We start from the raw sequence: 18,769 nt of genomic DNA, 5'->3' as shown, positions 1-18,769 counted from the left end.
AAGGCTGATGCACAAGCACGGTGCATACAAACCTTTCCGCTGAGAATTCAAACAAAATGCATTACGTTATGAACAGAAAAAAGAACTCTGGGTATTCACATGGAAATGAAGGCTATAATTAGAGGTCATTTGCACTATAGATACACAATATATAGTTACTGCTGAGGAAATTCTGTGCCAAAAAAATGAAATTCTGCAAATTTTATTTGTCAATAAATAAATGTGGAGGCTACAGCATGGCAGTGGGGAGCCCAGGCCACTGGCTGTATGGAGGTAGGAGATCACCCTGCAGCCCCCCCTACCCCCAACATACACTTCCCTGAACATGGAGTTGGCCACGAGGCTGCACCCGACCCTGACCCAGCACAAGGGCTAGGCCTCCCCCAGAAACACCCCAGGGCCCTGCCCCTCTGCACCAGGCACATCAGGTGTGGGCAGGCAGGTTTAGCCCAGCAGGATCCAAGTGTAGAGGGGCTTAGGGTGGGGGGGATCCAAGTGTGGGGTAAGAGGTTTTTCTGTGGGGCAATCTGGGTGCAAGTGGCTCAGTGGGGGATCTGAATGCACATGGGCTCATTGAGGGGGAAAGGGGGTGTTTCCAGACGCAGGGGGGTCCAGGGGAAGGTGGTTGAGGCTCAGCAAGAGCAGTGTGTGTGTGTGGGGGGGGGGGAGGATTGGCTTGGGAGGGGGAATCTGGGTGCTGGGGGAGCAGAGCTTGCTGGGGTGGGGGTCCAGGTGCAGGTGGTTGGGGCTCCATGGGATAGGGGTCTGGGTGTGGAGGGCTTGTCAGAGTGGTCCAGGTGAAGGAGGGTGGGGCTTGTTGAGGTGGGGATTTGATACGCCTGCTTAAAACGGGGGGAGACCCAGCTGCTGCCGCCCAGGGGACACCACATGCTTGGCTCCTGCCCCTCCCCATGATTCCCCCATCCCCCCCCTTTCTCTCTTCACTATCCCCTGCCCCATCCCCCTTCCCTAACTCTTACATCCCCCTCCTCCTGCCCCATCTGCCCCCCACTCCCCTATTTCCCCCGTTGGCACTCACTGTTGTGCAGAAAACAGGATAGTTCCCAGCACACAGAAGAAGAACATGACCGGTACTAGTACCCAGGAGGCAGCATCTAAGTGGCACCCTCCTTGAACTGGGAAGCTCTGCACTCGTAGAAATGGGGTGGCAGTGGCACATGACCCCATGTGCCCCTACATACCTTGCCTGCTTGGGAGGGCAATGCCCCCCACAAAATTACACGCATGAGCATCCCTGTTCTGTTCCCTCCCCACCACCACCATCCACACCCCACCATAGCTTCCTTTTGCTTCCCCTCAGAAAATGACAGGGAAACAAAGAAATCTGCGGGAGGACACGAATTCTGCATGCGTGCAATGGCGCAGAATTCCCACAGGCGTAATAGAATGGGACATGTGGACATAATGAATAGCTATTTTACAGTGCACATTAAAGTTTTAAATGACCTTCAGAATACAGCATGCCTTTTTTTCTTTTAGATCGGAGCAGTTAGGCTCCAAATCACAAGGTAATAGTTCAGTTAGTTCTCCCCTGCCAATACATTTTCAGACAGCATAGCAGAGGCCCACATTTTAATATTCCAAATCAGCTTTAAGAGATCACAAACATGATAATCAAGTGCAAAAAAACAATATTGGCAGCTGCTGCTAATTCATATCAATGCACTTCTGCTATCTAATGCAGTCTTTTCATCATTCAAATGTGTAACAATGAGAGAATGTGATAGAAGGATTAAATGAATTAAGATGACAAAAAGAATTAAACTGATTCTCTGTGGAAAATAAATTCTTAATTTAAAACAAAAGGCATTGTCTCAATGATAACATTTGAATGAACAAACACTAACCAGAGAAGCTAAAGAGCGCAGTTGCTGAATTTGAGCATGAACTGGATTGGAAACAGTGGGATTCCAGGTTGCTGTCGGAAATTGAAAATACAAAGAATAAAGTGACTACACAAGGCAATCTCTTATTCAGAGGACACAAAGCTTCAATTAACACATATCATGGAGGATTGGTTCTAAACAAAATAAGGATGAAAGTCAGTGGTGTCAAACAGTAACAGAATTATATACAGGATATGGTTTTGCAGCGTAGCAACACACAATGCTTGAAGCAAACTGCTTCATCAATGAAGAACATTTCCCTTTATCAAGAAGATAATTCAGCAGAAAAAATTCAAAGCGGAAAACAGGAAAGCTGTTTCTACAAAGAATAAATATTTTCCTCACAGAACTTTTTGAAGAAATACCTTATATTTGATGTGGTGACAAGGCTAAATAAAGCAAACAGTGATATAATAAGATAACCCAGCTTTTAAAACGTCTGCATTTGCTAGAAGAACATATATATGCACAACAAATGAAACCAAAAATATGGAACACCTGTTAAATCTCTTGACTACTCAATTTTTTCCATTTAAAGAAGGTTATACTAAGCATTTCATCTATACCAAAGATACGCACCTGTTTGCCAGTAAAACCCTGGCAGATAACCTTTGTATTTTTATTGATATAAAGATTTTTCCGTGTGGCTGAATAGGAACAGTGACGTACTCCATTCTGCTGCACTAAAAATAATAAAATAAAAAGGTTAATAATCGCTTGTGTTTCTAGAATCTTACTTTACCCTTCTATATGGCCTCACAAATGTTTCTGAACTAAGCCTTTCAATACCCCATGAATCAGACACGACTCCATTCTACAGTTACATAAGGGAAGGACAGAGTCTGAGACTCAGATTTTCAGAAAGCTTTAATTTGGGTGCCCTACCTTAGATACCTCAGGCCTAATTCCCAGGGGTGCTGAGCACCTGTAGCTCCCATTGACTTTGTCTGGAGTGTGGGTAGGGTTGCCAACTCTCCCAGACTGGCCAGGAGTCTCCCAGAATCGATCCCCCAGTGGCTACTGAAACCAGTCCGGGAGATTTTAATAGGCTGCTAAAAGTCCGGTCGGTGGTGCAGCAGGTCTAAGGTAAGCATACCTGCGCTGGCTCTGCGCAGCTCCTGGAAGTGACTGGCATGTCCCTCTGGCTCCTGGGTGCAGAGGGTTTCTGCATGCTGCCCCCCCCCATGCTGAGTGTCGACTCTACAGTGTCCATTGGCCAGGAATCACAGTCAATGGGAGCTGTGGGGGTGGTGCCTGCATGCAGGGGCAGCACGCAGAGCCACCTGGCCACCCCTGAACCTTGGAGCTGGATATGCCAGTCGCTTCAGGGGGCCGCCCGAGGTAAGCACCATCCAGCCGGAGCCTGCACCCCTCATCCCCTCCCATACCCCAAGCCCCTCCAGCCCTGAGCCCCCTCCTGCACCTAAACTCCCTCCCAGAGCCTGCACCCCCTCCTGCACCCCAACCCCCTGTCGCAGGCTCAGCCTTGAGCCCTCTCCCACACTCTGAACCCCTCGGCCCTACCCTCCAGCCCAGAGCCCACACCCCCTCCTGCATCCCAACCCCTTGCCCCAGTCTGGTGAAAGTGAGTGAGGGTGGGGGAAGAGTGAGCGATGGAGGGAGGGGGATTGGAGAAGGGGTGGGGGCAGGGATAAGGCCTCAGGGAAGGGAAGGGGCAGGGCAGGGTGTTTGGGTTTGTGCAGTTAAGACAGTTGGCAACCCTAAGTGTGGGTGCTCAGCATATGAAGAATCAGGCCCTAACTAACTAACTGTTTAAAAAACAAATAAAAAAATACATCCAACAATAGAGGACACTTTTAAAAACATGGCCTAAGACTTAACCACGGCCACAGAGGGAGGCACTGTCAGAACTGGGAATGGAGCCAGCTCCTCGGTCCCAATAGCCACACAACCTCATACACATACATACATACACACACACATACATACACACACACACACACACACACCTTAGCCAATCTGAAACATCTAGCATGTTGAGTGATCCTCAGAAGGATCACTCCAGGGTGAAGATTCAGTGAGAGAAGCTTTTTCCAATAATTTCCTAGCTGCTAGGGCTTAGACACCACAAACTTAAAATCATGCTTGGACTCATGGGGAAAAGGAAGGCCCTCCATCAACACCACCAACACCACTTTCCATCTAATTCAGCAAGAGGATGCTTGCATGTGTCTCTTCTCACTGCTTCTAACACCCTAAAGATATGCAGCTAAAGAAAACCAATGAGTACAGAAAAGGGAACTAATTGCCTTCCTATTGAACAGTTAAGGCATTCTATTGTTGCATCCGCTTGATGGCAAAGCACAGTTTAATTTACTTGTGTGAAATGTAAGATAAGAGATGGCTAGGGAAAAGAGGGACAGATTCTTCACAAAACCTTTTGCAAAAAGGTCAGCTCTAGCAGAGAATTTCAACCCTATAATGGGCCTTGGATAGTTTAGAAATCCTCCCTAACCGGGATGTATTTTATGACACTTATTCTAAGCAGGAAATTGTACATTCCTAGAACACAGCACAGGCAATATTAGTATACGTTACAAGAGATGTGGTGCTGTTCAGGTACCTAAAGTCTTAAGAGGAAAAAACGTTAAGAGATGAACTTTAAGAAAAAGGGGAAGCTAAAATAAAGATATCCTATCTGGACTGTCTTCGGTTTGAACAGGCACATGCTCAAGTGTGCCTGTAGGGGGCCACATCATTTAAAAAACAAGACCACAGTATGTAGAGTTCACTGGCTGGAAAAAACATAAAAGAAAAATAACTCTCCAAGTATTTTACAAACAACATATTATATGGAAATATACCTATCTCATAGAAATGGAAGGGACCTTGAGAGGTCATTGACTCCAGTCCCCTGCCTTCACAGCAGGATCAAGTACTGTCCCCGACAGATTTTTGCCCCAGATTCCTAAATGGCCCCCTTGAGGATTGAACTCATAATCCTGGGTTTGGAGGCCAATACTCAAACCACTGAACTATCCCTCCCAACTCTACTTCAACACAAGCTCTTATGACCAGATACACGTACTTGTCTACTTACCACTACATGTTACTGACATCTTAAAATAAAGGCACCAGATAGAAATTGCAATTATGGAAGGCTTATTAGTCGAGGTTTCATTTACACAATATTTAAAACCTAAGCAGTTACAACTTTTTTTCCCCGCAGAGAGGCTAAAGGGGCAGTAATCCTACTGAGATCTCTCTTTGCAAAGAGCTTTTTAAAGATAAAGCCTGTGTGCGTGTGTACCTCCATTCAACCTAAATGAGAAGCAAGGCTAAACCAACATCAAAAGAAGTTTATACACTATTAAGTCAAGTCTGATTTCTCCAGCAAGCGCTGTAGTCTTTTCCCTACTTTTCAGTCATGCCAAATAATGTGAAGAATTATAATAGCATATGCCTATGTCTGATTCCAACCTATTAGGTAATCAGTCTTGTTTTCTTGAAGAACCATTGGGAAAAGAATGTTACACGAGACTCTACATAGCACCAAACATTTCGAACAGTCAATAAACTTAGAGTTTAAAGGGATAATGGATATGGAGGCTCACAGTATATAACAGAACTGTTAGATATGCATGTCATCAGTCTGTTAAGAAGTCAGAAAAGCCTTTGCAACAGTTCAATCTAATCACTTGCTTTTGTCTGCTTGATCAATATTGCTGGAAGCAATACACAAATAAGTATTATTCGAAATAAACAATGTTACATAAAATTTTTTAAGTTTTAAGAGAAACCATTAAGCGAATAGATCAAGTAAGTCCATGTCTGAAGCTCTAATAAACATACTGAATGTGATTTTAGGGTAATCTTTAGCAGACCGAAGTTTCAGTCAGGGAAAAATGTGTTATTTTAAACTAGTGCAGCTAAGTGTGGACACACTTACCTCAATTTAAACCTGGTTACATCAATTACAAGGGCAAACTAAACTGCTGTGAGGTTTAAATGGAGGTAAGCATCCACAAAAATGGACAATGGTTTAAAAAAAAAAAAAAAAACACACACAAAACATAAACATGGCTTGTTGAACCAGTGTAACTCTGTGGTTAGACCAGGTCTATGTATGTTGGAACCTGTGTGTGCCCGGACATTGACAGCATGCCCAGAGCCAAAAAAAGACTCTTGAAATTTGACTTCCCATATATTTGTATATAAAGAATCACTCCTACACACTGGCTAGTTAAAGTACATTTATAAAAACAGATCCTTTTAAAAGGCTTACTACGCTGACCCTTCTAGGGTGAACAGGCATAGCTGAACCATCCACGGTTAAGGTTCCAGGTCAATTAACATTTCAATATTGAGAAGGACTCTAAGCTAGACAGTAGAAAGATGTTCTCAGTGTACATATTTATAATACAGCACAAAGTCTATTTTAAGTGTTCTCAGTGATTAAATCTGTACATTATTAAAAAAAACTGTGATGGACTAAATTTATATTATAACATCATACCACCAGTTCTATTGTTAAGGTTCAACTGACTATTCCATATCTATTTTCGGGTGCTTATTAAAAAAATGTTGGAGGCGGAGATGTGTCAGTTTCAGTCCTATGGAGAATTAAATAATAATTAAAAAAAAAAAAAGAGCGTGCACACTTGCTGAGCCTTTCACAAGCCGGCCAAGTGTGAAAAGAGATGCATCTTCCAATGTTTAAAATATTAATTTTTATGCACTCTGATAACTCAAAACCAGCTTAAACTCCAAGCTTTCTATGGATTTGTCCTGAAGCATGTTACATGGTTTTTACATGGCAGAAGAAATTTGGTCCAGGAAAAAATGTAGTTGGTTGGGGAAAAAAAGAAAAGAAAAGGATATAGGCATGAGCAGATTGTTATCCTCAGCTGTATACTGTCTAGTGCAAGGGTTCTCATAACAATTTTTTTGGTGGCCTCAGCATGCGGTCACCAACTCTTGCTAGTGTGCATTCTGACACTTTTTCTAAAATACTTAATTAACTTTAGGAAAATAAATATGCACGTATACACACCCAAATCTTTAATTTATTCATGTAGGGGTTTTTTTTTGGGGGGGGGGGCAGATTCAATAATAAAAACAATGCACAGTTGTCTCTATTCTTTACTGGAACTAAACAGAATATCACTTTTCACAGCCTCCCAGCTAGCTAGGAAATCTGCTGTGGAAGTATCACTTTTCACAGCAGACTTGATAGCTGGCCAGGAGCCTGTGAAAAATGAATTTTTTATGTTTGTTAATATATCACTTTTCACAGCCTCCAGCCTAGCTAGCAAGTCTGCTGTGAAGTCTGCACTAGTAAGTTTGACGTAAAAAGTGATATTAACAAAACATACAAATATCACCTTTCACAGCAGGCTTACTCAGTCTGGGCAAGCCCCAACACAGCAAGCACTGGGGGAAGGGGGGACCTGGGGTCCCAGATTTGAAGCCCAAAGCCCCACCACCCCCACGAAGGTGGGTCGGGAACTCACTGGCCATCTGGAGTCCAAGGTTCCCCCAGCATGCCTACATGTCTCCAGATGCACTGCAGAGCTGGCGGCATTAGCCAACACCAAGGCAGCTGTATACAGTAGCAACAGGGAGGGGAGTAGCTGCTGCTTTGCCCTCCACCACTCAGGAGGCTGTCCTGGCCGCAAGAAAAGCTACTGGTGATTGCATGCGGCACGTGGCTACATTTGAGAAACACTGGTCTAGTGTGTGCACTGTATCTGAAGAGCAAATGGGCAAGGTCAAAAAATGGGCAATGCTAAAAGTCTAAATAATAAAATGGGTGAACTAGAGTGCCTCGTATTAAATGAGGATAATGATATAATAGGCATCACAGAAACTTGGTGGAATGAGGATAATCAATGGGATACAGTAATACCAGGGTACAAAATATATCGGAAGGACAGAACAGGTCATGCTGGTGGGGGAGTGGCATTATATGTGAAAGAAAGCATAGAATCAAATTAAGTAAAAATCGTTAATGAATCAAACTGTACCATAGAATCTCTATGGATAGAAATTCCATGCTCTAATAAGAAGAATATAGCAGGAGGGATATATTACCGACCATCTGACCAGGATGGTGATAGTGACTGTGAAATGTCAGGGAGATGAGAGAGGCTATTAAAATTAAAAACTCAATAATAATAATAATAATGGGGGATTTCAATTATCCCCATATTGGCTGGATACATGTCACCTAAGGACGGAGTGCAGAGATAAAGTTTCTTGACACCTTAAATGACTCTTCTTGGAGCAGCTGGTCCTGGAACGCACCAGAGGAGAGGCAATTCTTGATTTAGTCCTAAGAGGAGCACAGGATCTGGTCCAAGAGATGAATATAGCTGGACCGCTTGGTAATAGTGACCATAATATAATTAAATTTAATATCCCTGTGGCAGGAAAAACACCACAGCGGCCCAACACTGTAGCATTTAATTTCAGAAAGGGCAACTACACAAAAATGAGGAGGTTAGTTAAACAGAAAATAAAGGGTACAGTGCCAAAAGTGAAATCTCTGCAAGCTGCATGGAAACTTTTTAAAGACACCATAATAGAGGCTCAACTGAAATGTATACCCCAAATTAAAAAACATAGCAAGAGAACCAAAAAAGAGCCACCATGGTTAAACAAAGTAAAAGAAGCAGTGAGAGGCAAAAAGGCATCCTTTAAAAAGTGGAAGTTAAATCATAGTGAGGAAAATAGAAAGGAGCATAAACACTGGCAAATGAAGTGTAAAAATACAATTAGGAAGGCCAAAAAAGAATTTGAGGAACAGTTAGCCAAAGACTCAAAAAGTAATAGCAATTTTTCTTTTTAAGTACACGAGAAGCAGGAAGCCTGCTAAACAACCAGTGGGGCCACTGGACGATTGAGGTGCTAAAGGAGCACTCAAGGACGATAAGGCCATTGCGGAGAAACTAAATGAATTCTTTGCATCGGTCTTCACGGCTGAGGATGTGAGGGAGACTCCCAAACCTGAGCCATTCGTTTTAGGTGACAGATCTGAGGAACTGTCCTAGATTGAGGTATCATTAGAGGAGGTTTTGGAACAAATTGATAAATTAAACAGCAATAAGTCACCAGGACCAGATGGTATTCACCCAAGAGTTCTGAAGGAACTCAAATGTGAAATTGCAGAATTACTAACTGTAGTCTGTAACCTATCATTTAAATCAGCTTCTGTACCAGATGACTGGAGGATAGCTAATGTGACGCCAATTTTTAAAAAGGGCTCCAGAGGCGATCCCGGCAATTACAGGCCTATATGCCCGGTACTGAAGTCAGGCTAACTGGTTGAAACTATAATGAAGAACAATATTGTCAGACATATAAATGAACATAATTTGTTGAGGAAGAGTCAACATGGTTTTAGTAAAGGGAAATCATGCCTCACCAATCTACTAGAATTCTTTGAGGGGGTCAACAAGCATGTGGACCAAAGGGATCCAGTGGATATAGCATACTTAGATTTTTCAGAAAGCCTTTCACAAGGTCCCTCACCAAAGGCTCTTACGCAAAGTAAGCTGCCACGGAATAAGAGGGAAGGTGTTCTCATGGATTGGTATCTGGTTAAAAGATAGGAAACAAAGGGTAGGTCTAAATGGTCAGTTTTCAGAATGGAGAGAGGTAAATAGTGGTGTCCCCCAGGGGTCTGCTCTGAGACCAGTTCTATTCAACATATTCATAAATGATCTGGAAAACAGGGTAAACAGTGAGGTGGCAAAATTTGCAGATGATACAAAATTAATAAAGATAGTTAAGACCCAGGCAGACTGCAAAGAGCTACAAAACGATCTCTCAAAACTGGGTGACTGGTCAACAAAATGGCAGATGAGATTTAATGTTGATAAATGCAAAGTAATGCACATTGGAAAGCATAATCCCAACTATAGATATTAAATGATGGGGTCTAAATTAGCTGTTAACACTCAAGAAAGATCTTGGAGTCATTGTGGATAGTTCTCTGAAAACATCCAGTCAATGTGCAGTGACAGTCAAAAAAGTAAACAGAATACTGGGAATAATTAAGGGATAGATAATAGGACAGAAAATATCATGTTGCCTCTATATAAATCCCTGGTACGCACACATCTTGAATACTGTGTGCAGACGTGGTCACCCCATCTCAAAGAAGATATACTGGAATTGGTTCAGAAAAGGGCAACAAAAATTACGGGTATGGAAAGTCTTCCATACGAGGAGAGATTAATAAGACTTTTCAGCTTGGAAAAGAGATGACTAAGGGGAAATATGATTGAGGTCTATAAAATCATGACTGGTGTAGAGAAAGTAGATAAGGAAATGTTGTTTACTACTTCTCATAACACAAGAACTAGGGGTCACCCAATGAAATTAATAGGCAGCAGGCTTAAAACAAATAAAAGGAAGTATTTCTTCACGTAACGCACAGTCAACCTGTGGAACTCCTTGCCAGAGGATGTTGTGAAGGTCAAGAACATAACAGGGTTAAAAAAAAAAACTAGATAAATTCATGGAGGATAAGTCCATCAATGGCTATTAGCCAGGATGGGCAGGAATGGTGTCCCTAGCCTCTCTTTGCCAGAAGCTGCGAATGAACGACAGGGGGTGGATCACTTGATGATTGCCTGTTCTGTTCATTCCCTCTGGGGCACCTGGCACTGTCCACTGTCAGAAGACAGGATACTGGGCTAGATGGACCTTTGGTCTGACCCAGTAGGGCCATTCTTATGTTCTTAGGTTTACTTATCCTAACCATGTCCAAAAAGTGACTGTAAAAATGGCATAATAAGGCCCCACGTTTATTGTTTAAGACCTTCTCTATATTGGCAAAGAGTACCAAGAATCCTAATCCTAACTGACTACTTCTTGTTTGTATTACAGTAGTGCTAGAGGCCCCTGTAACACTTTCCTGGGTACCCAGCGTTGTGAGGCACCTCATCACCACGACCTGCCCTTAGCGTGAGGAAGTCTTGTATGAGCCTGCCGTGGATCAGCTCCCTGAAACCACCAGCCTCTGGCAACATGAGTAGAGCTGCTGATCCTTCCAGGCATGACTCACTCTGTGTAGATTAACGATAGGCACACAACAACCACCAAGTCCTCGGAGCTTCCCTCTGGAGTGCCCAGCCCTGTTCCTTTCAAGAAAAGTTTCTGCAATTGCTTAAAATAAATTTATATAGTTATAGCGTACCTTCCTGGGTAGCAAAAAGATGTACCAGATCTAGTGTAGAGAGGCTTTATGTAGTTGCAAATCAACATGCTTTAATGATTATATCAACCAATGATAATGCATCTTTCCTTAGAAAAGATCTGAGGTACAAATGGAAAAGTAGATTAAAATTGAGACTTCAAAATTGAGGCTTTCCACTTTGTGATTTAAATCAATCCACTCTAAGATAAGAGGAAACATGCAGAAGACAACTATAGAAAAGATACACCATGATCTCTTATGTGAAGAAAAAAAATGGAGTGAAGATATGAAGGGAAAGAAAGTATAATAAAAGCAAGAGGGCTGTAGCAAGATTTTTGAAATAGTTTATTGAATAGCAAGTTGTTGTTACATTCACATACAGTACCCCACTTTTCCTCTTCACCTTTGCCTTGTTTCATCAATCAGGATCAGCAGCTCTTGTTCCTTGTCTCCAAGCATTCTTGTCAAGTGCATCTTCCAGGTTGACACCAACCTTCCTTATGTCACAGAATCATAGAAATGTATAGCTGGAAAGGACCTTGAGAATCATGTAGTCCAACCACGCTGGCTGAGGCAAGACCACGTAAAAGCAGACCATCCCCTGACAGATATTTGTCCAACCTGTTCTGTCCAGTGGTTAAGTATCCTTATAGTTTGAAGCTTTTTACTAATATCTAACCTAAATCTCCCTTGCTCCAGACTAAGCCCATCACTTCTTGTCCTACCTTCACTGCACACAGAAAACAATTGATCACAGTCCTCCCCTATAACAGCTCTCAACAGTCATCACATGTTATTAGATATCCCTCAGTTTTCTCAAGATTTAACAGGACTAGGTTTTTTTTAAGCTTTCCTTATAGGTCAGGTTTTCTAAACCATTTATCTTTTTTTTGCTCACCTCTGGACTCTCTCCAATTTACCACATCTTTCCAACGCGTGGTGTCCAGAATCGGACACAGTTTTCCAGCTGAGGCCTCACCAGTGTTGAGTAGAGCGGGAGAATTACCTCCCACATCTTACATACAACACTCCTGTGAATACACCCCAGGATATTAGCCTTTTTTGCAACTGCATCACATTGTTGACTCATACTCAATTTGTGATCCACTATAATCAAGATCTTTTTCAGCAGTAGTATTGCCTAGCCAGTTATTCCCCATTTTGTAGTTCTGCATTTGATTTTGCCTTCCTAAATGAAGCACTTTGCACTTCATTGAATTTCATCTTGTTGATTTCAGACTAATTCTCTAATTTGCCAACATAGTATTTGCAGCCCCTTGCAGGTCTGGTGTCATCTGCAAGTTTTATATGCACTCTCCACTCCATTATCCAAGTCATTCATGAAATTATTAACTAGTACTGGACCCAGGACTGACCCCTGCGGGACCCCACTAGATATGCCCTCTCAGTTTGACAGAAACCACTGATACTGAGTACAGACTTTCAACTAGTTGTGCACCCCCTTATAGTAATTTCATCTAGACCACATTTCTCTAGTTTGCTTATGAGAATGTTATGTGGGGCTGTGCCAAAATCCTTACTAATATCAAGATACATCACATCTATAGCTTGCCCCCCTTGAGTAAGCCAGTAACTCTGTCAAAAAAAGAAAATTAGGTTGGCTTGGCATTATTTGTTCAGATCTGTGCTGGATATTCTTTACAGTCCTATTATCCTCCAAGTACTTACAAGCTGATTTAATAATTTGTTCCAGTATCTTTCCAGGTATCAGTCAGGCTGACCCATCTATAATTCCCCAGGCCCTCTTTGTTCTTCCTTTTAAAGATAGGTGCTAGAGTTGTCCTTCTCCAATCCTCAGGGGACCTTCACTTGTCCTCCATGAGTTCTCAAAGGTAACTGCTAACAGTTCTGAGATTGCTTCAGCTAGTCCAGGGGTGGGCAAACTCTGGCCTGCGGGCCACATCCGGCGGCAGACTCGCCCCCGGCCCTCCCCTGCTGTCCCCCCTCCCCCGCATGGTTTTCCGCATGTTTTTTATCCCGGGGCTACCTCCTCTTGTACTCTCGGGCCCTTTCCACAGCAGTCGCGCAAAGTGGTTGCACATCGCTTCCAGGGGACAACCTACCATTGTAGTGATAAACTACCTGAAGACAAAAATCCAAAGGGCACGTGTGATTGACACAGCTTCTACAAACCGGCTGATCAACTGATGTTCTTGGTTTGAAACCCGAGTCTCTTCTCCTAAGAGGACTGCCTACCACACCTAGCAACCCCCCTCTGCCCAGACAGTACCCAACTTTCATTCCTTCAAATTGCAGAATGCAACAACGGAGGAGCCTAGCAATACAGCTATTTTTCCATCTTGTTTAGTAGCTGGGCTTAGTTCCCAAGCTAGTATTTGCTGGGTACATTTTTCAAGACCTGCCTGTCCAAGAGGAGCATTTACTGGGTGCCTGTCTTAAGTGTTTGCCTCTCCTTACAAGGCCATCTCAATTAAGCAATTCATTGTCAATCCTTTGAGGAGCTGCTTTATACAGCTTTCACTCTATATTTACTTCTAATTTCAGTTGAAGATTATGTTCCAAAGGTAACTCAAGTTTTAACTAAAAATATCCTACAGACATGGAAATTCCCAGCGATAAACTTGACAAGAGTCAAGGAGTTTAGATAGGTCAGTATGGAAGGAATAACTTGAATGTTATGAGAGTGCTTATATTCACCACACCTAACGAATAGAGTCCTGCAAATCTGCTTTATATCCGTGCATATCCGCAGACCATGTTTGCGGATCGTGGATGGATGTGGATCAAAATTTTGTATCCGTGCAGGTCTCTACCAATGAAGCCAATACTAATGGGCACCTGCACTAATGACTAGCAAAACCTCAGTCCCTATCAACCTCCCCATCTTCTCCTATATCAAGGAGTCCAGCATTAGATGATCATCAGCAACATACAGATGAACCATATGGTCACAGATGAACCATATGGCTGATTCAGTTGCATTGAAATGGACCAACTATGGCATCCAAAAGAGAAGTTGCTCCAACTCTTTTTTTTGGGGGGGGGGGGCGCAGACACAACCACCACCATGGCCACCCTGGGATACTGCAGTGAAGCACCTCAATAGTAGGTGCTTTAGCTATGATAGGCTGAGCTGGTCAGCCCTATATCAGATAGCCATCTTGTGTAATCATTCCCCTTCATGCCAAGAGAAAGGAAACCCAATAATGACCACTGTTATATAGTTGTCCTATAGATACAAAAGCCTCAATATATTTATCTATATATCATAATGATAACTATGTTACTCAAGATAACTTTGTAGCTGAAACAGCAACCTTATAAGTTTCTCTTATTTTGCTATAAATCTCCCACCCACATCCAGCTATTCCAGGAATGTCTAGCCATTTTTTTTTTTTTTTAAAGGTGGTGTTTTAAAAAAAAAAAACAAAAAAAAACCTCAGAATATTCCCATGATTCCCCCCCATAGAATCCTGACTCATTTCAATTCAATCATGCAATACCTTCACTTACAATACAGTGTGTGCTTATCTACATACATATGTGAGCAGTCTCTAATGCCTCAACATTCCATATATAAGTGGTGCATAATTTCTAACCTTTGAATTAGTTTGCCATTCATTAGCCTTTTACAGAAATTATTACACAACACCATGATTTAAACGCTGATTCTTTACAATTAAGACGATCAAGGGCATGTTGCAAGATCATCAAGCACAAACAAGAATAAGTTTGTACCTGTTTTACAATCAAAATCAGCAACTTATGATCAAAATCATCACTGTGCAGAATAGATTTATTAACTGTTTTTATACAAAAAAATATGTTCAGCCTCAAAATCCCTGTGGAAAAGGGACTAGGTTAATGTGAAATTGTATGACAGAAGATGTTGTTATAGAATAAGTGTTGTTAAGTGGAGTTGTATGATGGAGTATGTTGTTCGATGACAACCAAAATAACACATACTGTTCGGTGCACAGATACAGATGCTTGGACTCCTGGACAAAAGTTTCACCAAGCCTTCCCGTTTGGAACTTTAGGTGTTTGAATTTGTCAACTGGCAGTTTATTTTTTTAAATATTTTTAAGTGTTGTTTCTAACAGAGTAACTGTTAACCAGTACATACTAAATATCTTCCCAAAAATCCCTTAAAAAACAAAAACAAAAAACTTATGTGAGTGTCTTTCTTCCTGATGCCCTGTCGAAGTTTTGTAAAGGGAGCAGAAAGGGATGTTAGTTTCAGAAAGAGTGGAAACTGATTTAGGCTCCAATCCTGTAATTTAAAGCACACAGGCAGATTGCTGCACTTGCATGGAGTTCCAAAGAATTCAGGGGGCCTCGCCAGTCTGTCCATATGCTATCAGTTGTAGGATAGAAGCCTGACAACTAAGGGACCGATTCTTCAATGGACTCCAAAGGAGCAGATCCCTGTGCAGATAGATCTCCATTGACTTCAATCTGTCCATTCAGCACTCACTGCGGGATCGGTGTCTTTCTAACTTATTACACAGGGATACAATGAAATTTGCTACACACAGCGCTGCCAACTGCAAAGTAAACAAACTGTAAAGACAAAGAGAATGTTTTTGCGAATCTCTTTCAGTTACAGTGATCTTAATAGTTACAAGTAACACCTATGACCACAAAAAGTTTTCAAGCAGAATTGTGATTTTTAAGTTTAAATAAACTTCATATTTTTTTTTTTTTTTTTAGGTATTAGTAGGGCCCTACCATACCAAATTTGCAGCCATGAAAAATACATCACGGACCGTGAAATCTGGTTTCCCCGTGACATCTGGTCTTTTATGTGCTTTTACCCTATACGATACAGATTTCACAGGGGAGATCAGTGTTTCTCAAATTGGGGGTCCTGACCCAAAAAGGAGTTGCGGGGTGCAGAGGGGGAGGGGTGTTGCAAGGTTATTTTAAGGGGGTCCGGTATTGCCATCCTTACTTCTGCGCTGCCTTCAGAGCTGGGCAGCCGGAGAGCAGCGGCAGTTGGCCAGGCGCCCAGCTCGGAAGGCAGTGCCCCACCAGCAGCAGTGCAGAAATAAGGATGGCAATACCATGCCATGCCATCCTTACCTCTGCACTGCTGCTGGCAGCGCCTCTGCCTTCAAAGCTGGGATCCCGGCCAGCAGCAGTCGCTGCTCTCCGGTTGCCTAGCTCTAAAGGAAGCGCCATCGTCAGCAGCAGCGCAGAAGTAAGGGTAGCAGTACTGCAACGTCCCCTACAATAACCTTGTGACCCCCTCTCAACTCCTTTTTGGGTCAGGACCCCTACAATTACAACACCATGAAATTTTAGATTGAAATAGCTGAAATCATGATAGTTATGATTTTTAAAATCTTATGACTGTGAAATTGACCAAATATACTGTGAATTTGGACTTTAAAGAAATACCATTTGTTCTTATCCTTTCTAGAAACTCCCCTGTTCATTCAGTGCTCGCCTTATGACATACAGGACTCCCAGCTAACAGAGGAAAATAAAATTAAAGGTATTTTAAGAAAGAGTAACAGATGACCACCTCTGATTTTGCTGGCTGGCACAGCTCCACCCAGCACCCTCAACAGTTGGACCTGCATGTTCATGCTTTGCTCACCATTTACAATACTATAAAACAATTATGTCCTAAAAAGAATGTTTTCTCCAGTGCATGTTTACCGAACTTTATAACTCACAGATTTCTCTCTCTTTTTTTTAAAAAAACACAGGCTGTCAGCAACAGGTGTTAAGTGTGAGAAGGAAAAGAACGCAGAACAATCGCACCCAACTTTTTTTGAACAGCTACAAAGTTCTGCTAAAAGACAACTTCACCTGTACCATCTAAAGTGCCCACTGAGGGTTGCCACTCATGTAGGATTGCCTGACAAGGCATTGACCTATGACTCTAAATACCTTTCCGGACCTGAAAAAGGGCTCTGTGTAGCTCAAGAGTCTGCCTCTTTCACCAACAGAAGTTGGTCCAATAAAAGATATTACCTCACTCACCGTGCAGCTCTAATATGATATTAAAAAGCAAGTTCATGACTAGAGCAGGGGTCAGCAACCTTTCAGAAGTGGTGTGCTGAGTCTTCATTTATTCACTTTAATTTAAGGTTTCGTGTGCCAGTCATACATGTTAACTTTGTTAGACGGTCTCTTTCTATAAGTCTATAATATATAACTAAACTATTGTTGTATGTAAAGTAAATAAGGTTTTTTAAATGTTTAATTTCATTTTAAACAAAGCTTCTTAAAATGCAGAGCCCCCCGGACCAGTGGCCAGGACCCGGGCAGTGTGAGTGCCACTGAAAATCGGCACGCGTGCCATAGGTTGCCTACCCCTGGACTAGAGCATTGGACTGGGACACAGGAGAACTGGGCTCTTTTCCTGGCTCTGCCACCAACCTACAGAAAGTCACTTCCCTGCTCTGGGTGCAAGTCCCCCGCATCCCTCAGAGGGAAGATAATGATCCCAGCTTCACCGGCACAGCGCTTGGAGATCTACGGCTGAAGAACCCGGTGCAAGAGCCAGGCAGGACTTCCAACCGGGACGTCACGGTGGCAGCCATCGCCTCCGCCCGTCAAAGCGGAACTAATCGCACCCTCCTGTGCCCCCAGACGGCAGCTACCCACGGATAGTCCCAACAAAAAGCAGAAGCAGAAGCAGGAGCAGTTGGCAGCCCCGACGCACGAAGCCGGGGGGAGGGGGGGGCAGCCCAGCCCCGCGGGGCCCGGAGACACCAAGCCACGCCCCGGGGGGGGGGGGTGTCTCCCAGCCCCAGGCCAGACCGGCGTAAAGCCCCCCGGGCCCAGGGCCCTGCCCAGCTGGGGGAGGGGGGCCGCGAGGCCTCCCCCCAGCCAGACCTAGCGCCCGCGAGGCTCCGAGGGCCCCAGTCAGAGTGGGGTCCGGGGCTGCCGCCAGGCCCCGGCCCGGCCCGATACTCACAGAGCAGGAGGCGGCCCAGGAGGCGGGAAGCGCCGCTGCAGTGAGACATCGTCTCCTTCGCCAATGACACGGGCCCCGGGCGGGCGGCTCCGCGCGCGCACGCAGGCGGCCAGCGAGAACGCCGGAGGCCAAACCGCCCCTAAACCCGCCTTTGCCAGGACAGCCCCGCCCTGCCACGGGGATATGGGGCCCGGCGCTGGCCAGGCCACCAATCCTACATCCGGCTCTGGGTGGCGGCTCCGCAGCCGGCCGGGAGGGGTCCTCGCGAGCTGAGGGCAAGACCCCGCCGCGCAGGGTGTTGTGGGGATTGTAGTTCAGTGGTAGGGGGGGGGAGGGCAGAGAAGGCTGAGAGTTTAGGGAGAGAGGAAGGGGAAGGTGTGAGGGGGAAGAGCCAAAGGAAAAGGGGGCAGAGGGGGGATTTTCATCCAAGACACAGAGCAAATCAGTTGAAAGGCTCCTTTCACCATCAGTTCTGCCCAACCCCCCATTGGCAAAGCTTGGAGCCTTGGTGTAAATCAGGGCTATAGGCTTCTGGTGTTTGCTACCGCCCCTGTTTTAAGGCAGCAGAAAAACAGGGTTGCCAACCCTTGCCGTTTTATAGGCTCCATTTAGGACTCAGCCCTACAAGGTGTGGCACGGCCTGGCCCTGATCCAGCAAAGCTCTTAAACACTTGCCAAAACGTAAGCATCTGAGTAGACCCATTCAAGTCAAGTTTAAATGCTTGACTGGATCAGATTAGGGTTGCCAACCCACCAGGATTGGCCTGGAGTCTCCCGGAA

At 43.9% G+C, this 18,769-nt stretch overlaps 1 protein-coding gene across 2 annotated transcripts in view; it reads right to left on the bottom strand.

The window, feature by feature from the left end:
• The window catches only part of SUCLG1 (succinate-CoA ligase GDP/ADP-forming subunit alpha), a 32,089-nt gene extending 13,983 nt beyond the window's left edge, over nt 1-18,106 (bottom strand). Inside the window, exons 1-2 of one of the 2 annotated variants that reach the window (XM_065404728.1) lie at nt 17,990-18,106; nt 2,487-2,590 (exon numbers count right to left, since the gene is read on the bottom strand). In XM_065404728.1, coding sequence (XP_065260800.1) covers nt 2,487-2,590; nt 17,990-18,038 — 153 coding nt within the window. In that variant the 5' untranslated portion in view covers nt 18,039-18,106. Of the gene's footprint in view, nt 1-1,868; nt 1,935-2,486; nt 2,591-17,989 lie in introns of those variants that run through there. The other variant, XM_065404729.1, reaches the window with a different exon arrangement.
• Nucleotides 18,107-18,769: the final 663 nt, after the last annotated feature.

Source organism: Emys orbicularis, chromosome 5 (genome assembly GCF_028017835.1).
Source record: "Emys orbicularis isolate rEmyOrb1 chromosome 5, rEmyOrb1.hap1, whole genome shotgun sequence".
NCBI classification, from domain to species: Eukaryota; Metazoa; Chordata; order Testudines; family Emydidae; genus Emys; species Emys orbicularis.
This window is presented reverse-complemented; position numbering and strand designations above follow the sequence as displayed.